This window comes from Conger conger, chromosome 7 (genome assembly GCF_963514075.1).
Source record: "Conger conger chromosome 7, fConCon1.1, whole genome shotgun sequence".
NCBI classification, from domain to species: Eukaryota; Metazoa; Chordata; class Actinopteri; order Anguilliformes; family Congridae; genus Conger; species Conger conger.
In genome coordinates this window covers 6,502,183-6,527,249 of record NC_083766.1, presented here as the reverse complement: position 1 = coordinate 6,527,249, position 25,067 = coordinate 6,502,183, and the positions used below count along the sequence as shown (strand labels likewise).

The 25,067-nt window shown below is 42.9% G+C and overlaps 2 protein-coding genes across 2 annotated transcripts; both read right to left on the bottom strand.

Annotated features, from left to right (window-relative positions):
• Window positions 1–3,692: 3,692 nt before the first annotated feature.
• Window positions 3,693–4,508, bottom strand: LOC133132423 (odorant receptor 131-2-like). The gene has a single exon (XM_061247865.1). The coding sequence runs from the start codon at window positions 4,506–4,508 to the stop codon at window positions 3,693–3,695; it is 816 nt and encodes a 271-aa protein (XP_061103849.1).
• A 10,620-nt stretch (window positions 4,509–15,128) lies between these two features.
• LOC133132421 (odorant receptor 131-2-like) lies at window positions 15,129–15,944 on the bottom strand. The gene has a single exon (XM_061247864.1). The coding sequence runs from the start codon at window positions 15,942–15,944 to the stop codon at window positions 15,129–15,131; it is 816 nt and encodes a 271-aa protein (XP_061103848.1).
• Window positions 15,945–25,067: the final 9,123 nt, after the last annotated feature.

The following is a 25,067-nucleotide window of genomic DNA, read 5'->3' as shown; positions in this document are numbered from 1 at the left end:
ACTTTTTCCTCACAAGTAACTCAATCATATCTGATATTTCAGACTTTAAAATCCACCCCATCATAATCAGTGACCATGCCCCTGTGTCCTTCAATCTAAACACTATGCAATTCAAACTACCCATGACCAGATGGCGTTTCAATATCTCACTGCTTAAAGATGCTGATTTCAACACCTTCTTCACTAAAGAATGGGCATCCTTCTTGGAAATAAACGATTCTCCAGAAATTCCACCCTCAATACTCTGGGAAACTGCCAAAGTAGTGCTGCGAGGAAAAATAATGTCATACTCTTCATATAAGAAAACTTTAACTTGAAAACAATTTAGAACACAAACTCAAAGAATTGAATAGCATGTATGCTTGTAATCCCACAGAAGAAATACAGAACGAACTAGCGGCAACCACTTCTCAATTAAACATTATCATAAACAAAAAGACCCAGTTCCTAATACAAAGACTTAGACATGACAATTTTGAACACAATAACAAATCAAGTAAATATCTGGCAAACCAACTCAAGCGGAACAAAGACAAATCTCTCATCTCAGTCATAAAGAACTCAGCAGGGGAACCCGTGACCACACCCACTGAGATTAACAATACATTCCGGGAATTTTACAACAAATTATATACCTCGGATCACGAACCAAATTTAGTAGATACCCACTCCTTTCTTAACCATGTAGACCTACCTTGTCTTAATGAAAAACTATCAGTTGAACTAGATGCACCCCTAACACTGGAAGAATTCAATAAAGCAATTAACCAGATGCCTAAAAATAAAGCACCAGGACCTGATGGTTTCCCAGTTGAGTTCTTTAAGCACTTCTGGAACACAATCTCACCACTCTTCTTCAGAATGACAGTTGACATCAAACTAAACTCAAAAATACCACCGCACATGAACACAGCCCTCCTCTCAGTATTACTGAAGCCTGATAAAGACCCAACCCTATGTTCCAGCTACCGCCCCCTATCGCTCATCAACACCGATCTCAAAATTATCAGTAAAGCACTAGCCACCCGAATTGAAATGGTTACCCCATCACTAATCCATCCAGATCAAACCGGATTTATCAAAGGAAGACACTCTTCAAACAATATGCGTAGACTTTTCAATTTAATTCATACATCAAATCAAAACAAAACTAAAACAATTATCGCTTCACTACATGCAGAAAAGGACATTCCTGTTGAAAACACTCAACAAATTTGGCTTTGGAGAATCGTTTATTCACTGGATAAAAATATTATATAATTCACCAATGGCCACAGTTTCTACTAACGGACTAACATCACAGAGTTTCACACTGCACAGAGGGACCAGGCAAGGATGTCCACTCTCACCAGCTTTATTAGCCTTGTTTATTGAACCACTAGCTGCTGCAATACGTCAAAACGATAAAATAAAGGGAATCCATACCACCTCTACACACCACAAAATCAGCCTTTACGCAGATGACATATTGCTCTACCTACAAGACCCATCAAACTCCCTGCATGAGGTCATCAGTCTCATTAATTCATTCTCTCAAATATCTGACTATGCTATAAATTGGACAAAATCAACCATTTTACCCACAAATAGTGCCGTCTGGAATGCTACAACTCAGACCTCACCCCTCACCTCCACTAGCAATATCAAATATCTGGGTATAAATATTTCCACCAAGCTGTCAGAGTTGTTCCTCCTTAATTTCATTCCATTAATAAATACAATTGAAGATGATTTAAACCGTTGCACAAACTTACCACTATCTCTAATTGGCAGGATAGCAACTGCAAAAATGACCATACTACCAAAAATTAACTACCTCTTCAGAATGATTCTAGCCCACCACAAAATGGTTTAGTTCATTAAACACCATCACAACTAAATTCTATTGGAAAAATAAAACTCCCCGGATCAAACTTTCTACCTCACAGAAACTCAAAACTCAAGGAGGACTGGAAGCCCCAAAACTTTTATCAATACTATTTGGCAAACCAGCTAAACTACATCACAAACTGGATTCATCCCAACCAACAGGACAACCCATGGATAGAAATAGAACAATCAGAATGTAAAGAAATTTCCATCTCCGATCTACCATTCCTCAGTGCCTCTATAAAACGCCACAACTGCTTCAAAAACACTGTCATTTCAACAACTCTGAATGCCTGGTGGAAAATTAACAAAATCTTTAAATTCACAATGACCCCATGCAAATACACTCCAATATGGCACAATCCTGACTTCTTGATTAACAAAACACCACTCTCCTTCACCTCATGGAAACAAAAAGGTATCACACATCTTCAACACATCTTTCAGGATGGCACCTTCATCACCTTCCAGGATTTGGTCCAGAAGTATAATATTGGGAAAGAGCAATACCTCCAGTACTTTCAATTAAAATCTGTTTTAAAATATAAAATTAAAATAATGAACAACTACTTACAACCACCTCTGCAAATGGATGAAATTAATAAAATAATCAATACCAAAAAAAATTATCTCCAAATTATACAAACTAATATCAACCACAGACCTAACAATATCCCTCCCCATCCAAGCCTGGGAAAAAGACTTATCACTCAGCTACAATTCAGACTTCTGGACTCAAATCTGTAGGAACACCTTCACAGTGACCACCAATACTAACCTGCAACTAATACAATACAAGGTAATTCACAGAACTCGTATCACCCACGAAAAGATGTTTAAAATGGGATTTGTGGACTCAGACACTTGCACTCACTGCTCTTTGAACACCCCAGATAATTACTTCCACTCGACCTGGCTCTGCCCACCGACTCACCATTTCTGGAAACAAGTCACATACCAAATTTCTCGCATTATGTGCTGTAGCATTCCACTCTGTCCATCCTTCTGTCTACTAGGAGACCTCTCAACAATCAACCCACCAAATCAAAATACCAAACCTATACTCATTGCCCTAGCTATCGCCAAGGAAACCATTCTGTTAAACTGGAAAACAAGACACAAAATAAACATAACACATTGGTCTAATCTACTCAAAGAACACATATCCATGGAACGAATTTCACACCAGCGCCAAAGCTCACACAAGGCAAACATTTGGGGTCCATTCATAAAATCATTCAATTTGCCTGTTGACTAACCCCCCAACACCCAACCTATACTCACATATACTCACATACTCTAGAAACACTATCCATGCAATGCCATATCCTAATCCAACCCAGCCATTTTTATTTTATTTTTTCCCCATCGTTACTTTTATTACTATTACTTTTGCTGCCCTTGTCTCCCTTTTTCCATACTATCCATTCAAGGCTCCAATCAACAACCACCCACTTGTCCAGCTGTCTGTTTGAATAATTTGAATAATTTGCACAGTGACACATTTTCTGTCATTTTTGCTCTGTACTCCAGCAAACAAACAGTTGAAATAAAGCAATCAAAATGTGGTTAAGTGCAGACTTTCAGCTTTAATTGAATAATGTTACATCTGGCTTGGGGGAACCATGTAGGAATGAAACAATACACATATTTGAAAAAAACATAACTTAACATTTGGACCTGAGCTGCAGTATTATTATAGCTTGCAGGGGACATTTTTTGCTCTTCTGGAAAAATGCATCTCACCTCAGTTATTCCAGTAAACATCTAAAGGTATAAATGATTTGACAAATGTCATTTTACATTTAAACCCTCATAGTGTGTTACTTGAGTGTGGTGGGGTTGCACCTGAAGTAACTGAGGAAAAGTGGCCGGATGGCACTGTCTCTCAGGCCATAAATGAGGGGACTCAGACAACGGGGAAGAACAAGGAGGCAAAAAAAGTTCAAGCATTGCAGAGACATAAACGAGGCAGTGGCAGTCTCGACAATCAGAGACTCAAACAATGTAAACAGCAAAGAGGTGATACATAGTCCCAGCTGAAACATGTGGAGCAGCACAGTTTTGCGAGCCTTATTGGCTGAATCCTTGTTTGTGGAAGCTGATTTAGCTACTAATGTTATACTAACGTAAATATAGAGGATTGTCAGAGCCACAACCACAAGAAAAAAAAAATTCAACCCACTGGTCAAGGCGAGCTGCCATTCCTCAATTAACAGCTGCTCCCGTATACAAAATACGGGTGCAGTGAAAAAGTGGGGATCAAGTGCAATGCTGTAAAATATCTCAATGAGGATGTTAACAGAGCTAATGAACCACATTAGTCCAATAGCGATCGCTGTCCTTCTCTGGGTGGCGATCTCTGTGTGACGCAAAGGGAAGCGAATGGCCACATAGCGCTCCAGTGAAATCACTGCCAGGTTGAGTGGGGTGTTGTGATAAGTGATTACACTAATCAGTACCATGATAGAGCAGACGGCCTTAGACATATGGAGGAATGCCAAAGCAAATAATAATAACACTATAATGCCCATTAGATGAACAGAATCATTGATGAGCATGTGGGCAAAGAGGATGTAACGCGAGTCCTCCCTGAATTTTGGTTTGCTCCACAGAATGAAGAACATGAGGCCACTCATGAAGGTAAAAAACAATGCTGTAGCCAATATCACAATTACCTCTGTCACCACAACTGCATTCATCTGTATTACATAGACTTGCTGGTGTAAGAATGTGAGCTGTCCAGATGAAACATTGCCCTCCTCCATAGATCACTTCCTTCTTAACAAAAAAAAAAATTACCCTTAAGGTTTGCAACAAATATATAATTGATTTATTTTGCTTAATTTAAATGGTATAATTCAGTAAAATTGGAAGACATTCCTTTGCACACCAGATATAACGTTCTGTCACGGACACAAAGAGACATAGAAACTACAGTAGATCAAAGGGTCTCTTTCCAATCCAAGAAAAAAGACACTATGCTCCTTTGTGTCCTTCATCAGGCCTGAAAAATATCTATTTGACCACACTGAAATAAATGCCTATTTACAGGTATCGTACTGTACACGCAGGAGTGCCTTCATTCCAGAATTCAGCCAAATATAATGCGCACTGAACAGCTGGCCTCATTTCATATTTGAATAATATCCCAAATATAAATAAGTAACTGATCTTTTTCAAAAGTGCAATTGGAAGAATCCTTGAGCTCCTTTTGCTGCTGTGCAGCATCTGACAATCTGTGTGCTGGTGACATTTATTTATATACAAGGGTGATGCACTGTTGTCATGCCATTCTCACTAGAGTATATGCAATAACACAATAACACAACAAAAGGTTATGTGTTATGTGGCAGGCAATTAATCAGTTATGATGACCCACAAGTTGCCTGGAGTGAATCTGAAATGTTCCATGTTTCTAAAGCACACATGGCTAAAGAGTAATTGCAATTAATTTACATGAAATGCAGTTAAAGGTTGCAAGACTTAGCATGTACATGACTACTTGTGCTTGTACAGAAATGCAATTGCCTTGTATATTCAATGCCTGCCTCTGTGTGCAGGCAACTACAGTATGCAGTGCAGACAGTAAGTATTTGCACAGTGACACATTTTCTGTCATTTTTGCTCTGTACTCCAGCAAACAAACAGTTGAAATAAAGCAATCACAATGTGGTTAAGTGCAGACTTTCAGCTTTAATTGAATAATGTTACATCTGGCTTGGGTGAACCATGTAGGAATGAAACAATACACATATTTGAAAAAAACATAACTTAACATTTGGACCTGAGCTGCAGTATTAAATGGCTAAAGAGTAATTGCAATTAATTTACATGAAATGCAGTTAAAGGTTGCAAGACTTAGCATGTACATGACTACTTGTGCTTGTACAGAAATGCAATTGCCTTGTATATTCAATGCCTGCCTCTGTGTACAGGCAACTACAGTATGCAACTCCAGGCAATATTAGGCCTATAGCGGGTCCATAAATTCCCTGTAATGTTGGTCAGGGCAACATGGAAAGACATTATGTCTTTAGTCAGGCAACTCTTAAAATGAGACATTTTTCAAAGACTGATTAAGGCCACAATTGATATCATGCATAGGAGTGTAGAGTTGTGTTTTTCATTTTTATTGTATCATATTAGGACTGAAATGTGCAAGTATTAAAATTAACTGGAGAAGTAACAGCTGTCCATTTGAAGAATACACTTTGGTTTCACAATGTAGAAATTACAGCACATCTTATACCTTATACCTCATTTCAGGGCACCATCAAGTTAATGTGATGTAATTTAAAGTAGTCATGTTCAGCACTTTGTTGAATATCCTTTGCATACAATGTGTGCTTGAAGTCTGTGACCCATAGACATCATGGGAGCTTAGTATGTTTTCTGGTGGTGCTCTGCCAGGCCTGTACTGTAGCCAGCTTTAGCTGCTACTTGTTCCAGGGGCTAGTTGCCTTGAGTTTTTTTAGCATATGAAATGCACATTCATTTGGATTCAAATCGGGTGAGTGACTTCAACAATCAGGAATTTTTCAGTTTTTGGCTTTGGCTTTGGCTACAAACACATTCGGCTGGGCGGCCTGTGGCATAGTGGTTAAGGTAAATGACTGGGACATGCAAGGTTGGTGGTTCTAATCCCGGTAGCCACAGTAAGATCCGCACAGCCGTTGGGCCCTTGAGCAAGGCCCTTAACCCTGCATTGCTCCAGGGGAGGAATGTCTACTGCTTTGTCTAATCAACTGTACGTCGCTCTGGATAAGAGCCTCTGCCAAATGCCAATAATGGCAGGTTGGAACAAAATTAACGAGTGGATCTGACCTGCTGTAAGAATCATGTGAGCAACACATTCCATTATTTTCTATGAAGAGGATTGCAGAGCATGATGAGTCCAGTGAGTGCTGTGCTACTTTCAACAGGCTCACAAAACCTGGATCAAACTTTCAAACTAAGCATTGCAGATCAAATAGGAGCTTATTTCTTGCCTCAAATATTTTCATAAACATATTAAGGTGCACTCGTGCACTATTTAGGAGGAATAAAAATGTATTAAAGGTACGCTGTATTGTCAGGCCACCCAATCAGGTGCTGACTATGTGGAAGACTACATCCCGTGTTCTTGTTGATCCCATTGACCATCTATATGATGGAGCCCACCTACAGTGCAGCATATAAAATGGGCAGCTTGGGGGTTCAATGGCAATGGGTTCAATGGATTTTCCTAGCCTGATATGGCATTTTTGGGTGTCAATTATGCTAATTCACAATTCTCACTCACGCACGCTCATTAATGAAGAGGTGGGGATTGATCATGTTCATGTGGACTGGTTACGATTGTTTCCTGAAATTAGGAGCATTGCTCTCTAAACAAAAAAAGGACAAACAGGCACTTTAAACCTCATATTCAGTGTTTAATTTCAAATCGAATGTGTTGGAGTACAGAGCCAAAAGAACAATTATATACAGTGGGCTCCAGAGTTATTGGCAACCTTGAAGAAAAATGGCTGCAGATAACACATATCATAATATATATCTTATAGAAAAACTGTATACTTCAATTTCAATACATTTACTTCCATGTTTCAATGTTTTTTTATTCAATAATCATTTTTAAATTATTTCTGAAAATCATAGGTGTCAAAATGATTGGCACCCCTATTGTAAATAAAATCAAATAAAGTTAAATTGCCTTAATTAATCTTAGTCGAATCTTCATCTTAGTGTATGCTAATCAATGAACGGGAAAACATAACATGAAACAAACATAAATCATGACATAACAAGTTTGGGAACTTTGACATGAATGAACTATATAAGGTGACATGACACGACTCCCGGGCGGGTGTGGGGATACTCACAAGCCACCGGCTGAGAGCCACTGTGTTGGAGTTCCACCCAGGGAATGAGGGGGTCGCCTCTCTGCGACTACGTGTCGCTGGGGGGAAAGCTCTGACTGTCATTTGTGCTTATGCACCAAACGGCAGTTCAGAGTATCCGGCCTTCTTGGAGTCACTGGGCGGCATCCTGGAAAGGGTGCCACCCGGAGACTCCATAGTTCTGCTGGGCGACTTCAACGCTCACGTGGGCAATGACGGAGAAACCTGGAGGGGGGTGATTGGGAGGAATGGCCTGCCTGATCTGAACCCAAGCGGTATTTTGTTATTGGACTTCTGTGCTGGTCATGGATTGTCGATAACAAACACCATATTCGAGCATAGGGTAGCTCATAAATGTACTTGGTACCAGAGCACCTTAGGCCAAAGATCGATGATCGACTTTGTGGTTGTATCATCAGACCTGCGGCCGTATGTCTTGTACACTCGGGTGAAGAGAGGAGCAGAGCTTTCAACTGATCACCACCTGGTGGTGAGTTGGATCAAGTGGCTGGGGAGGCTGCCGGACAGACCCGGTAAACCCAAACGTGTAGTGAGGGTGAACTGGGAACGTCTGGCGGAGGCCCCTGTTCGCGAGGTCTTCAACTCCCACCTCCGGAGGAACCTCTCACGCATCCCGGGGGAAGCTGGGGACATGGAGTCCGAATGGGCAATGTTCAAAGCCTCCATTGCAGAGGCGGCAAGCAGGAGCTGTGGCCAGAAGGTCATCGGTGCCTGTCGGGGCGGCAACCCAAGAACCCGCTGGTGGACACCAGCGGTGAGGGAGGCCGTCAAGCTGAAGAAGGAGGCCTTTCAGGCTTGGCTGGCCCGGGGGTCCCCTGAAGCAGCAGACAGGTACCGGGTGGCCAGAAGCGCTGTGGCTTCGGCAGTCGCCGAAGCAAAAACCCGGGTATGGGAGGAGTTTGGGGAGGCTATGGAGAAGGACTTTCGGTTGGCCTCAAGGAAGTTCTGGCAAACCATCCGACGACTCAGAAAGGGAAAGCAGGGCTTGTCTCAGGCTGTTTTCAGCAGGGGAGGAGAACTGCTGACCCGGACTGGGGATATTGTCGGGCGGTGGAAAGAGCACTTCGAGGAGCTCCTGAACCCGAACAACACGTCCTCTGTGGAAGAGGCAGAGCCAGAAGACTCGGGGGAATCTGCACCTATATCCCTGGCGGAAGTTGCTGAGGTAGTCAAAAAGCTCCTCAGTGGCAAGTCGCCGGGTATGGATGAGATTCGCCCTGAGATGCTGAAGGCTCTGGACATTGTTGGGCTGTCTTGGCTGACAAGCCTCTTCAGTGTCGCGTGGACAGTACCTGTAGAGTGGCAGACCGGGGTGGTGGTCCCCATTTTCAAGAAGTGGGAACCCGAGGGTGTGCTCCAATTATCGGGGTATCACACACCTCAGCCTCCCTGGGAAAGCTTACTCTAGGGTGCTGGAAAGGAGGGTCCGACCGACGGTCGAACCTCGGATTCAGGAGGAGCAATGTGGCTTCCGTCCTGGTTGTGGAACAGTGGACCAGCTCTTTACCTTGGCAGGGTTGCTGGCGGGGTCATGGGAGTTTGCCCATCCAGTTTGTGGACTTGGAGAAGGCTTTCGACCGTGTCCCCCAGGGAACCCTGTGGGGTGTACTGCAGGAGTGTGGGTGTAAGAGCCAAATCTGGTCTGATGATTATTTCTGTGTTTATATTGAGGTGTAGGTTTTTTGTGTCCATGGGGTGTCACTGTGACACATTACCTGGGCTCACCTGAAGTCTATATAGGTGTTGTCTTCACCTGAGCGCAACAGGTGTTTGACCCCGGAAGTTGCAATGGTCTTTGACCGCTTCGGTACGCTATGATAAGCTAGCGATGAAATGTTTGGTGCGTCTTTTGTTTTGTGTTTGAACCATGTCATGCTGTAGTCATAATAATACCATGGAGGAATAAATGGACACTTTCCGCACCTGAAAGACAGCAGTCGGACTACCTTTATTCACACCGACAACAGCCATATCGCAAGTAACATAGCAGCGCGTCAGCCAGGCTCCCCGGTGGTTAGGCAGCTCAGTAGCTTATAGTATTAGACTAAGCTCCTATAATGGGGTACCGGGGCAGTTGATATGAGCCATCCGGTCCCTGTATAACCAAAGTGAGAGCTGTGTCCGCATTCTCGGCACAAAGTCAAGCACGTTTCCTGTGGGTGTTGGACTCCGCCAAGGTTGCCCCTTGTCGCCGGTCATATTTGTGGTATTCATGGACAGGATCTCAAGGTGCAGCCAAGGTGAGGAGAGTGTCCGGTTTGGTGACCTCGCATCTCTGCTTTTTGCGGATGATGTGGTTCTGCTGGCTTCATCGGACCGTGACCTTCAGCACGCACTGGAGCGGTTTGCAGCCGAGTGTGAAGCGGCCGGGATGAGAGTCAGCACCTCCAAGTCCGAGGCCATGCTTCTCTGCCGGAAAACGGTGGATTGCTTCCTCCGGGTTGGGAACGAGTCTTTGCCCCAAGTGAAGGAGTTCAAGTATCTCGGGGTCTTGTTCACGAGTGAGGGTAGAAGGGAGCGTGAGATCGACAGGCGGATCGGTGCAGCGTCAGCAGTAATGCGGGCGTTGCACCGGAACCATCGTGGTGAAGAGGGAGCTGAGCCGGAAGGCGAAGCTCTCGATTTACTGGTCGATCTACATCCTAACCCTCACCTATGGTCGCGAGCTTTGGGTAGAGACCGAAAGAACGAGATCACGTATACAAGCGGCCGAAATGAGCTTCCTCCGTAGGGTGGCCGGGCTCAGCCTTAGAGATAGGGTGAGGAGCTCGGACATCCGGAGGGAGCTCGGAGTAGAGCCGCTGCTCCTTCACATCGAAAGGAGCCAATTGAGGTGGTTCGGGCATCTGATCAGGATGCCTCCCAGGCGCCTCCCTTTGGAGGTTTTCCGGGCTCGTCCAACTGGGCGGAGACCCCGAGGGAGACCCAGAGCCCGCTGGAGAGATTATATATCTCTCCTGGCCTGGGAACACCTCGGGATCCCCCAGGAGGAGCTAGAATGCGTTGCTGGGGAGAGGGACGCCTGGGATACCCGGCTTTGCCTACTGCCACCGCGACCCGACTCTGGATAAGCGGGTGATGATGGATGGATGGATGGATGAAAACATAAAAACGTGGCAAAACTAAACTAACATAATACATGACATGACAATAAAATAACTAAGACAATAACTAAACATGAAACATGACATGACAAGCATGAAATGTGACAGAGACTTGGTCATGACAATGACTCCAAACATATCAAAATCCACACGGAAAGGGTTGAGTGAAAACAACATCCATGTTCTGCAATGACCATTTAGTCTCCAGATTTAAATCCCATCTAAATCTGTGGTCTGAATTAAAGAGGGGGGTCCATAACCTTATCACAAGTAATAGGAGAAGAGTCATGATTGTCATATTTGCCAGGGGTGTCTGCACAAAGTATTAAACCAGGGATGCCGATAAATTTGGCACCTATGGTTTTCAGAAAAAAATTTGATTGCTTAAAAATATATATACAGTATATGCATAGCATATAGATTATTACCTGTGTTGTTTACTAGAGGAAGCTGTTTTTCTTCATTTTTATCAATAATTCTTGAGCCCACTATTTATACCCTCAGTGACCACTTTATTAGGTAAACCTGTACACCAGCTGGTTAATGCAACTATAATATTGTATCTGACAATCATGTGGCAGCAACTAAATGCATTAAAGCATGCAGATGTGGTCAAGAGGTTCAGCTGCTTTTCAGACGAAATGTCAGAATGGGGAAGAAATGTGAACTAAGTGACTTTGGCTGTGGAATGATTGTTGGTGCCAGACAGAACCTGCTTATCTCCTGGGATTTTCACACACATCCAGTGAGCAGCAGTTCTGTGGGCAGAAAGCATTGTTAATGAGAGAGGTCAGAGGAGAAGGACCAGACTGGTCAAAGGTGACAGGAAGGTGACAGTAAAGAAAATAACCACGCATTACAACAGTATGCAGACGAGCATCTCTGAACACAAAACGTGTCAAACCTGCTTGTCAAAAGTCGATGGGCTACAGCATCTTAAAACACATATAATAATCTACACTCTCTGAGCACTTTATTGGGTAGACCTGTACACCAGGTTGGTAATGAAAATATTTCATCAGCCAATCATGTGGCAGCAACTAAATTGCATACAAGTGAATAGTTAATCAGCCAATCATGTGGCAGCAACTAAACTGCATACAAGCATGCAGACATGGTCAAGAGGTTCAGCTGTTTTTCACATCAAATGTCAGAATGGGGAAGAAATGTGATCTAAGTGGTTTGAGTATCTCAGAAACTGCGGATCTCCTGGGATTTTCAAATACAACAGTCTCTATAGTTTGCAGGGAATGTTGAAAAAAAAAAAAAAAAAAACATCCAGTGTGAAGACCAATAAGTCTAAAAAAGAAGTCTAATAAATACCTAATAAAGTGCTCACTGAATGTACATGCTAATATTGTACTTATTGTGATAAAAGACCTATAGGCAAAGCCCTGTCAGTTCAGTGTTGTGTTTGACCAGATGATGTAACAGGAGCAGGAAGATGGCAGAGTAAACTGGTCCCTGCTCTGTGCATGGCCTCATGTCATGTGAGGAGTAAGGTGCCCCCACAGAGAAAGCTCCAGGGTGCCATTACAATGTTTTTCCTCTGCAGACTGTAGGTCCCCTGCCCCATCATTAACACTAATTTATTATTAATGTCCATGCCTGAGCTGTGGGTGCAGTTAGGCCCTGTGTTCATCTGTAGATGTGTAATGCAGGGTGTTTGGCTGGATGCATCAGGCCTCAGTCAGCATTCAGTGACAAAGGCAACACAGATTTCAGAACAAGTTTTTGAGTGAGAACCACATTAAAAACACACAGAAGAAATAAATGCAGTTACTGGCAGTGGTGTAGTATGTCGGTAAGGGAAATGTCCATATATTGTAACCTAATGAGTTGGATTCCCATATTGTGTACGAAGGTTCTTCAGTTGTACACTCATTTTATGAGGAACACCTGTACACCTACTTATTCATGTGATTATGTAATCAGCCAATCGTGTCGCAGCACTGCAATGCATAAACGTATGCAGATACGGTAGCTTCAGTTAATGTTCGCATCAACGATCAGAATGGGGATAAAATGTGATCTTTGACTTTGCAATGATTGTTTGTCAGAATTGTGTGAAAAATGAAAAACATCCAGCGAGCAGCAGTTCTGTTGCCAGACTGGTCAAAGCTGGCAGGAAGGTGACAGTAACGCAAATAACCATACATTACAGCAGGAGTATGCAGAACAGCATCTCTGAACACACAACGCTTTAAATCTTGAAGAGAATAGGCTACATCACCAGAAGGCTTTATAAGTCAAAGAAATACCAAGTGAAGTGTTATAAATGGACTATATATTTAAGAATTTGAAAACAACCATGGAAAGGGGCATCTAAGTAATATACATTACAGTGTAATCACCTTTTTACAGATGATTGAAAATCAAGTCGAAATGCAGTATTTTGATGGCAAATTTGCAATAGTTCAAATTCAGAACATATTGTGCAACTTTGTGTAGTGTGTCTGGCCCGCTGAGTAAGGGTAATACAATATTGTAACTGCTACTCACACAAATAGATGAGAAGCAAATTATTACTTTTGTACCTCAAAATAATTAATTTAGGCTTAAAACACCCAATATTTAATATAGAGTCATCAAACACCTGTGAGCTCAAAGGGAATATGGGTCTGGACAAATGTGACCACATTGCCACAATCTTAGGATAAGTTTCATGTAGTGTCAAAATCAAGTCGTGAAGTGTTTGTCTTAGTCCAATAGACTAAGACAAAATCAAAGAAAAGAAAGAAGAAACATTTGGCCAACAAACAATAAAGAACAATCAAACAATATATAAAACAGCAAGCAATATATAAAAAACACAGAAAAGTTTTAAAATCATAACAGTAAAACCAAGAGAATCAATAGAAAAAATAAAGCGTACAAAAAGAAAAAAAAATAGCAGCAAGAATTTATAAACAATCACACAAATGAATAGCAAAAGTGAAAGACCTAAAACTATATCATTGTCAGTACCGTGCTTCAACCACATGTCCTGGCACACTGGTCCAACCATTAACAACTCTCTGAGTATACATTACTGAGTATTTGTTGAGAATTTCCTCTTGTCTAATTTCAGCCTGCGGTCCATTGTTCTGTTAACAGAGCTCAGTCTAAGTGGCATTTTTTCGGCTGCATACACTGAATTCTCAAGTCGATCCTCATAACCTCATAATCTAAATATAATTCCATACCTCAAAAAAGAGAAAAGAAAACACAAGGGCAAAGATACATCACTAAAAGTTGTACTCATTATCTCTCATGTCTCATCTGCTGCTCCTCAGAGAATCCTCTATCAAGAAATTTTGCGACCCTCCAAATGATATTGTTGCGCAGTTGCAGTTCTTGCTGCTTTAATGGTACAGAGGATCTGAGTTAGTTTAACTAACAATGCCACAGTTATGTGCAATGTGTTGTGTTTGCCTTTTACAATATAACTATTGATAACACTGTCACATTATTTTGTCTATCTATTGAATATACATAGGTGATGGATAGTGAGATGACATGACCTGACTTAATAAATTTGATGAGTACAAGATTACTTGTGCTTGTATTCTGTTTTGTGCAGTTCAATTTAAATGTTATCATGAGCATCGTAATAGGTTGTCAATGAAAACCTGTGTAATGGGCTGCCTTTAGCTGGCTGTGTGATGAGGTCAGTGTTCATTCTCAAACGAAACATCCATATAATGTTGATTGTCTACTTAGAATTTCTCTGGTGTAATTATAATTATAATTGTCCATTTCACTGTTGTGTATTTGTACATAGGAATGCTATGATCTGCATTTTGTTTAGACTGTCTAGAAAATAATCAATCTAGCTATGAGGTTATCTGGCCACTGCCAGAAATGCAACTGCCTTGTATATTCAATGCCTGTCTAGTGTGCAGGCCACTACAGTATGCAGTGCAGACGTAAGTATTTGCACAGTGACACATTTTCTGTCATTTTTGCTCTGTACTCCAGCAAACAAACAGTTGAAATAAAGCAATCACTGTGTGGTTAAAGTGCAGACTTTCAGCTTTAATTGAATAATGTTACATCTGGCTTGGGTGAACCATGTAGGAATTAAACAATATACATATTTGAAAAAATCATAACTGAACATTTGGACCTGAGCTGCAGTATTATTATAGCCTGCATGGGACACTATTTTGGTCTTCTGGAAAAATGCATCTCACCTCAGTTATTCCAGTAAACATGTGAAGGTATAAATGGTTTGACAAATGTCATTTTACATTTAAACCCTCATAGTGTGTTACTTGAGTCTGGTGGGGTTGCATCTGAAGTAACTGAGGAAAAGTGGCCGGATGGCACTGTCTCTCAGGCCATAAATGAGGGGACTCAGACATCGGGGAAGAACAAGGAGGCAAAAAAAGTTCAAGAATTGCAGAGGCACATACAAGGCAGTGGCAGTCTTTGCAATCAGGGCATCAAACATTGCAAACAGCAAAGAGGTGATACATAGTCCCAGCTGAAACATGTGGAGCAGCACAGTTTTGCGAGCCTTATTGGCTGAATCCTTGTTTGTGGAAGCTGATTTAGCTACTAATGTTATACTAATGTAAATATAAAGGATTGTCAGAGCCACAAACACAAGAAAAAAAAAACTTGCCGCACTGTAGAAGGTGATCTGCCATTCCTCAATTATCATCTGCTCCCGTATACAAAATATGGGTGCAGTGAAAAAGTGGGGATCAAGCGCCATAATGTAAATTATCTCAATGAGGATGTTAATAGAGCTAATGAACCACATTAGTCCAATAGCGATCGCTGTCCTTCTCCGGGTGGCGATCTCTGTGTGACGCAAAGGGAAGCGAATGGCCACATAGCGCTCCAGTGAAATCACAGCCAGGTTGAGTGGGGTGTTGTTATAAGTGACTGCAGTAATCAGTACCAGGATGGAGCAGATGGCCTTAGACATATGGAGGAATGCCAAGGCAAATAAGTACAACACTATAGTCCCCATTAGATGAACAGAATCATTGATGAGCATGTGGGCAAAGAGGATGTAACGCGAGTCCTCCCTGAATTTTGGTTTGCTCCACAGAATGAAGAACATGAGGCCACTCATGAAGGTAAAAAACAATGCTGTAGCCAATATCACAATTACCTCTGTCACCACAACTGCATTCATCTGTATTACATAGACTTGCTGGTGTAAGAATGTGAGCTGTCCAGACGAAACATTGCCCTCCTCCATAGATCACTTCCTTCTTAACCAAAAAAAAAATGACCCTTAAGGTTTGCAACAAATATAATTAATTTATTTTGCTTAATTTAAATGGTACAATTCAGTAAAATTGGAAGACATTCCTTTGCACACCTGACATAATGTTCCGTCACAGGTACAAAGAGACGTTGAAACTATAGTAGATCAAAGGGTCTCTTTGCAGTCCAAGAAAAAAGACACTATGCTTCTTTGTGTCCTTCATCAGGCCTGAAAAAGATCTTTTTGACCACACTGTAATAAATGCCTATTTACAGGTATCGTACTGTACGCAGGATTGCCTTCATTCCAGAATTCAGCCAAATATAATGCGCACTGAACAGCTGGCCTCATTTCATATTTGAGTAATATCCCAAATATAAATAAGTAACTGATCTTTTTCAAAAGTGCAATTGGAAGAATCCTTGAGCTCCTTTTGCTGCTGTGCAGCATCTGACAATCTGTGTGCTGGTGACATTTATTTATATACAAGGGTGATGCACTGTTGTCATGCCATCCTCACTAGAGTATATGCAATAACACAACTCTCCTTAGAATGTTTGTGACCACAAAAGGTGTGTGAGTGTTATGTGGCAGGCAATTAATCAGTTAAGATGACCCACAAGTTGCCTGGAGTGAATCTGAAATGTTCCATGTTTCTAAAGCACACATGGCTAAAGAGTAATTGCAATTAATTTACATGAAATGCAGTTAAAGGTTGCAAGACTTAGCATGTCAGGCAACTCTTGAAATGGGACAATTTAGTCAAAGGCTACAATTGACATCGTGCACAAGAGTGTCGAATTTTTATTGTATCATATTAGTGAAATGTGCAAGTATTTAAATTAAGTGGTGAAGTAACAGCTGTCAGTTGAAATATTTCTGAACCATTTGAAGAATACACTTTGGTTTCACAATGTAGAAATTACAGCACATCTTATACCTAGCCCCTCATTCCAGGGCACCATCAAGTTAATGTGATGTAATTTAAAGTAGTCATGTTCAGCACTCTGTTGAATATCCTTTGCATACAATGTGTGCTTGAAGTCTGTGACCCATAGACATCATGGGAACTAAGTATGTTTTCTGGTGGTGCTCTGCCAGGCCTGTACTGTAGCCATCTTTAGCTGCTACTTGTTCCAGGGGCTTGTTGCCTTAAGTTTTCTCTTTCGCATATGAAATGCACATTCATTTATTGGCATTTGGCAGACGCTCTTATCCAGAGCGACGTACAACAAAGTGCATACCCATAACCAGGGCTAAGTGCGCTGAAAGACCCTAGAGGGAAGTACAATTTCAATTGCTACCCGTGCAACAAAGATAAGGACCAGGGCCTATTTTTTTTTTTTTTTTTAAACAACAAATAAACAAACGTGACCAAACTTAACTATCCAAATACTGCTTACCTAGCCAACTAAAAATACCGAAACACTACGTAAATCACAAAGACAACAATTAAGGATCACAGGGAGGTAGGGAGGGATGGGGAGAGGTGCTGCTTGAAGAGGTGTGTCTTCAGCTTGCGCTTGAAGGTGGGGAGAGATTGTACAGTTCTGACCTCAACGGGGAGTTCGTTCCACCACCGTGGAGCCAGAACAGACAGTAGTCGTGAGCGTGAGGTGGAGGTTCGGAGAGGGGGAGGTGCCAAGCGGCCTGTGGAGGCTGAACGAAGAGGTCTGGCAGGGGTGTAGGGTCTGATGATTTTTTGTAGGTAAGCTGGGGAAGACCCCTTAACTGCTTGGAAGGCTAGCACCAATGTTTTGAATTTGATGCAAGCCATGACAGGCAGCCAGTGGAGGGAAGAAAGCAGGGGGGTGACGTGTGAGTATTTGGGAAGGTTGAAGACCAGACGAGCTGCTGCATTCTGGATAAGTTGGAGGGGTCTGATGGCGGACGCTGGGAGGCCAGCCAAGAGGGAATTGCAGTAGTCCAGGCGGGACAGAACCATCGCTTGGACCAGGAGCTGGGTCGAGTAGGGGGTGAGAAAGGGGCGAATTCTCCGTATGTTGTATAGGAAGAACCTGCATGACCGGATCACCGTGGCAATGTTCTTGGAAAGATACAGTCTGCTGTCCATCACCACGCCAGGGTTCCTTGCACTGGGTGATGGCGTGAGTGTGGTATCCCCGAGGGAAATGGAGAGATCCAGGTGGGGAGAGGTATTAGCAAGGATGAATATCATTTCAGTCTTGCCTGGGTTGAGCTTTAGATAGTGGTTATCAATCCAGCTCTGGATGTCATTCAGGCAAGCAGAGATACGGGCAGAAACCTGTGTATCAGATGGTGGGAACGAGATGAAGAGTTGGGTATCATCCGCATAGCAGTGGTAGGATAGCCCATGTGCAGTGATCACAGGGCCAAGGGAATGAGTGTAAAGAGAAAAAAGAAGCGGGCCTAGGACTGAGCCCTGGGGAACTCCTGTGGCAAGGGGCCGAGGTGTCGATACCGTACCAGCCCAGGCAACCTGGAAGGAGCGACCAAAGAGGTAGGACTCAATCCAGTCCAGGGCTGTGCCAGAGATGCCCGTTGCTGACAGGGCGGACAGGAGGATGGAGTGATCCACAGTGTTGAAGGCAGCAGAGAGATCTAGAAGAATGAGGACAGAGAAGAGGGAGGCTGCTCGTGCGGCATGGAGCGACTCACTGACGGAGAGGTGCGCGGTCTCTGTTGAGTGGCCCGATCTGAAGCCAGACTGATGGGGGTCTAGCAGGTTGTTGTTAGAAAAGAAAGAAGAAAGTTGAGTAGAAGCAGCTCGTTCTATGGTTTTAGAAAGAAAAAGAAGAAGAGATACCGGGCGGTAGTTCAAGATGATGGAGGGATCCAGGGTAGGCTTTTTTAGCAACGGAGTGATGTGGGCCCTCTTGAAGCATGCTGGAAAACAGCCGGAAGACAGGGAGGAGTTGACAAGGGAGGTGACAAATGGGAGAATGTCTGGTGTGATAGTCTGGAGAAGAGGAGAGGGGATAGGGTCAAGTGCACAGGTTGTAGGGCGGTGGGAGAGCAGGAGTTGAGAAACATCAGAGTCTGTAAGGGGGGAGAAAGTGGAAAAGGAAGGGATGGGCCTAGAGGGGGGGAAGGGCACAGTAAGGGGGGCGATGGTTGTAAAGGATCTGCAGATGACTGTGACCTTCTCATCGAAAAAGTCAGCAAAGGAGGAGAGAGGAGAAAATGGAGAACAGTTTCCGGGGGTTAGAAGCGGAGTTCTGAATTTGTGTCTGATAGTATTTTGCTTTGGCGGCAGTGACAGCAGAAGAGAATGCCGCCAGGAGAGACTGGTAAATTGTGAGGTCTGAAGGGTCTCTGGATTTTCCCCATTTCCTCTCCGCTGCGCGGAGGCTGGTCCTGGAGGTACGGAGGGTGTCAGATATCCAAGGACTGGGAGGGGATGTGCGACGTGGCTTTGAGACAGGGGGACAGAGAGAGTCAAAGGCGGAGGAGAGAGATGAAAGGAGGGTGGCAGATGCAGAGTCAGTGGGGAGTTTGAAGAAGGATTCGAGAGGGGGGAGTGAGGCGGTGACAGTGCTGGCAAAGGAAGAGGGTGAGAGGGAGTGGAGGTTACGGTGGGCTGAGGAAGTGTGGGTGGGAGGAGGGGGAGGAGGATGGGGAGGGAGGGGGAGGGAGAATGAGATGAAGTGGTGATCAGATGTATGCAGAGGGGTAACCGTGAAATCGGAGCATGAGCAGTTCCTCACAAAGACAGGTCTAGGACATTGCCCGCCTTGTGGGTTGGAGGAGAGTGTTGCAGGGAGAGGCCAAAGGAGTGGATTAGCGGTAGGAAGGCAGCAGCCTGGGAGGCTTCAAGGTGGATGTTGAAGTCTCCAAGGAGAATCAGTGGGGTGCCATCCTCAGGGAAGGAGCTGTATTCAGACTGGGTGAATGACTTCACTAATCAAGAATTTTCGGGTTTTTGGTTTTTGAAAAACTGTTGCTTTAGCAATATGCTTCTGATCAATGGATCTCAAACAAGAATAATTTCTACTTAAATCGCTCGTACAAAGGATTTCAGAGAACTTGGCGCATTCAACAATTTTCTCGTATTTACAATTTCTTCTTAGGTTGGAACAAAACTAACGAGTGGATCTGACCTGCTGTATGAATGATGTGAGCAACACATTCCATTATTTTCTATGGAGAGGATTGCAGTGCATGATGAGTCCAGTGAGTGCTGTGCTACTTTCAACGGGCTCACAAGACTTGGATGGAACTTTCAAACTCGGCATTGCAGATCAAATATGAATCAAGATTCAGCAACTGCATTGCTTATTTCTTTCCTCAGAAATTGTTAGTGGAGTGTGGTCACATTCCACACGCACCTCGCCCTGGTGGTGCTGGCCTTGGTGCTGATTCTCCTCCCCCGGGCTCTCTCCAAGGTGGCGCTCTATTAAATACGACATTGGGAAATATTTGTTGTTAATTCGTTTCCTCAGCTCCTGGCGCCGGTGCACTGGCCGTTCCACTCCAGTGGTGTACCGATCCCAGATCGGGCCACCACAATATCCACTTACGATAAAATATATGCAATATGAACATTCTAGCGATTGCACAAGTGTTGTGCTTCAGGTGCATATTTGTACATTCGGGAAGCTAACTAGTAATCGCTAATTTGCTTGTTATAGCAAACTGGTATTGTTTTCTAACTAATAAGCAATAGTATACAGAGTTTCAGAGATCGCTTATCTGGAGTGCAATTTGGGCAGCTACACGTTCCTTTTATGTCTTTATGTGTTAAATCATCCATATACCTTTCTCAAACTGTAAGTTGTAGTTGCATCGTTTGTGGTAGACTATCATACAGTGCATCCGGAAAGTATTCACAGTGCTTCACCTTTCCCACATTTTTTTATGTTACAGCCTTATTCCAAGATGGAATAAATTCATTTTTTTCCACAAAATTCTACACACAACACCCAATAATGACAACATGAAAGAAGTTTTGTAGAAATTTATTAAAAAATAAAAAACTAAGAAATCACATGTACATAAGTATTCACAGCCTTTGCTCAATACTTTGTTGATGCACCTTTGGCAGCAATTACAGCCTCAGGTCTTTTTGAATATGATGCCACAAGCTTGGCACACCTATCTTTGGGCAGTTTCGCCTATTTCTCTTTGCAGCACCTCTCAAGTTCCATCAGGTTGGATGGGGAGCGTCGGTGCACAGCCATTTTCACGTCTCTCCAGAGATGTTCAATCGGATTCAAGTCTGGGCTCTGGCTGGGCCACTCAAGGACATTCACAGAGTTGTCCTGAAGCCACTCCTTTGATATCTTGGCTGTGTGCTTAGGGTCGTTGTCCTGCTGAAAGATGAACCGTCGCCCCAGTCTGAGGTCAAGAGCGCTCTGGAGCAGATTTTCATCCAGGATGTCCCTGTACATTGCTGCATTCATCTTCCCCTCAATCCTGACTAGTCTCCCAGTTCCTGCCGCTGAAAAACATCCCCACAGCATGATGCTGCCACCACCATGCTTCACTGTAGGGATGGTATTGGCCAGGTGATGAGCGGTGCCTGGTTTCCTCCAAACATGACGCCTGGCATTCACGCCAAAGAGTTCAATCTTTGTCTCATCAGACCAGATAATTTTGTTTCTCATGGCCTGAGAGTCCTTCAGGTACCTTTTGGCAAACTCCAGATGGGCTGCTATGTGCCTTTTACTAAGGAGTGGCTTCCGTCTGGCCACTCTACCATACAGGCCTGATTGCTGCAGAGATGGTTGTACTTCTGGAAGGTTCTCCTCTCTCCACAGAGGAACGCTGGAGCTCTGACAGAGTGACCATCGGGTTCTTGGTCATCTCCCTGACTAAGGCCCTTCTCCCCCGATTGCTCAGCTTAGACGGCCGGCCAGCTCTAGGAAGAGTCCTGGTGGTTCCGAACTTCTTCCATTCACGGATGATGGAGGTCACTGTGCTTATTGGGACCTTCAAAGCAGCAGAAATTTTTCTGTACCCTTCCCCAGATTTGTGCCTCGAGACAATCCTGTCTCGGAGGTCTACAGACAATTCCTTTGACTTCATGCTTGGTTTGTGCTCTGACATGCACTGTCAACTGTGGGACCTTATATAGACAGGTGTGTGCCTTTCCAAATCATGTCCAATCAACTGAATTTACCATAGGTGTACTCCAATTAAGCTGTAGAAACATCTCAAGGTTGATCAGTGGAAACAGGATGCACCTGAGCTCAATTTTGAGCTTCATGGCAAAGGCTGTGAATACTTATGTACATGTGATTTCTTTTTTATTTTTAATAAATTTGCAAAAATTTCAAAAAAACGTATTTGGCATTTATTAATAAGTCTGTAACATAACAAAATGTGGGAAAAGTGAAGCGCTGTGAATACTTTTCAGATGCACTGAGACGGGTGCGTGGGGGTTGGACCCAAAATGCACGACTCAGAAACAATGGTAATATAAAGACCCCTCAGGGCTTTATTCGGGACGAATCCCAGGAGCGTAGTCAAAACAAGCAAAGTCCATACACGTAGATCCAGCCAAACAAATAGAAAACAAACAAAAAGCACGGTGCCGAGGGAAGAGGCAAACTCGTAGTCGGTAGACGTGCAGGGAGGTCCGGTAGCAGGAGAGCTGTCAGCGGGGCAGATGAACAGACGGACGGCAGGCAGAGGCGTAGTCGTGGGCGAAGCGGGAGTCAAAACCATGAAACAATCAGCGAAGCAAAAGTACAAAAACGGTAGGCGAGGACGTGGTCAAAAAACAAACGATGGTCACAAAACAGAAATCAATAATCAATAATCAACTAATCACATGATTAGTTTGTTAGTTTCTACCCAATCCTGATCTAGCATTAGTAGTTTTAGTGAATAGACAAATGGAAACAATAAGGGAGTGAATGACAGAAAGGGAGAGAGAGAGAGAGAGAGAGAGAGAGAGAGAGAGAAAAGGCGGAACGCCTGTGTATGCATAAACAACGACCAGTTAACGTAACAATAAACATGCATCAAAACATAACACAAAGCGAAACTAAGACGATAACCACTCAACATAACAAGGTAATATAATCGTACGAAAATATAACTAGACCTGACAAGAAAATAAATCGTAACGAGACATAACTAAACATGACAAGAAAATAAATCGTAACGAAACATAACTAAACATGACAAGAAAATAAATCGTAACGAAACATAACTAAACAACATGACGAACCTAGACTAACATAATACATAAGACACTACGTGACTAAGACAACATGAATAAACATAAAACATGGCGAGACAGACCTGAAACGTGACATGCACTGTATCTTAGTTATATAGCCAGCTAGTTACTCAGCCAAATAACTTGCTTGCTTACAATATAGTTGGTCAGCTAAAGTGAAAACTATAGTATTGCATAGCTATTTCGATTGCTATTTCAGGGTGCTGTTGGTAATGCTATTGCAGGGTGTTTAAAACAGTACATCACTGAACTGGTGAGGTCAATGTGTGTGACTGATGGTGTGGGTGTGTGAGTTGACTATATTGGTACCATTGCTATTCCCATCCTGAAATTAAAGGTTGGGAATAACAATTGCTACCAATATAGTCAACACACACACACACACATACATCGTTTTAAACACCCTGATGGCCATTGCATGATGTCACAGCCATCTCTTATATATACTGTAAATACTCATCAGCACATGCAGTTACTGATGCTGACACAACAGCTGCAAGATTAAAAGGTATTTACAGTTCTATTTCTTATCAGGGCCTAACTTGCTTCAGACTCTCATTCTACTCTCTTTGTGTTATTATTTTAATGAAAAATGTACCCAATATATAAATGTCATTATATATTACTTGCATTGCAGCATTTAAGCTTACTACATTCAATGATTAATCGATATACCATATTGCGGAACAAATATTTCATGATGTTTCTCAGGTGTGACCAGTTTTTTTTTCTTTTGAAAGAGTAATAATATGTAATTTGAACAAAATTGCCTTTTTTGGGGGCGGGGTTTTAGCCCACTAGTAAAGGCAGTAAAGCATAATATCTTAAAGCACAATCAATTTATTTAATCCTTTTTTTATTTGATCCTCACTATGATACTTTCAACCTAGGTCTAATTTATTTGATCAAATGAGCTGACCTGGATGTGATTAAGAGGCTATGGGCAGCTGTGTCTGTTGGAAGTCCAGTATGATTTGTGAACTTTGCCAGCAGAAGGCTACAGTGTCCCTGTAGTTTCAGTCTGATTGTGTTCTTTCTTAAAACTCACTGAACTGATGAGTGGAGTCCAATAACCAATAGCGCTAGCATGTTCTATCTGTATTTTTATGTTAATATTGCTGTTACATTGTCTTGTGCCATTTCTTCTGAGTGGGCCTTAAAGGAGCTTGTGATGTACAGTATGCATGTATTTCCATATTATATTATCATGGCCTTCCTTATAGCCAACTGGTAATGTTTGTTTTTTTGCTAATATTTCACAACACTCCAGAAATTCTACCCTATTATTATAATTGTTGTTGTTGTTGTTGTTGTTGTTTACAGGTAAGTAATTTTGTAAAATTGTTTGTAAAATAACATTTGATTGATTGATTTATTTATTGAGGCAGCACGGATGGTGCAGTGGGTAGCACTGCTGCCTCACAGCAAGGAGGTCCTGGGCTCGAATCCCCGTCGGCCGGGACCTCTCTGTGCGGAGTTTGCATGTTCTCCCCGTGTCTGCGTGGGTTTCCTCCGGGTACTCTGGTTTCCTCCCACAGTCCAAAGACATGCAGATTAGGCTGATTGGAGAGTCTAAATTGCCCATAGGTATGAGTGTGTGAGTGAATGGTGTGTGTGCCCTGTGATGGACTGGCGACCTGTCCAGGGTGTATTCCTGCCTTTCGCCCAAAGTATGCTGGGATAGGCTCCAGCTCCCCTGAGACCCTGTTCAGGATAAGCGGGTTATGATAATGGATGGATGGATGGATGGATGGATGATTTATTTATATGACCATTCAGGCAGATTTACATTTCATTTCAGTGTGAAGTGAACC

Bases quoted from the DNA above. Each gene is read 5' to 3' on its own strand.
- LOC133132421 (XM_061247864.1), bottom strand. From the start codon at position 15,944: ATGAGTGGCCTCATGTTCTTCATTCTGTGGAGCAAACCAAAATTCAGG.
- LOC133132423 (XM_061247865.1), bottom strand. From the start codon at position 4,508: ATGAGTGGCCTCATGTTCTTCATTCTGTGGAGCAAACCAAAATTCAGG.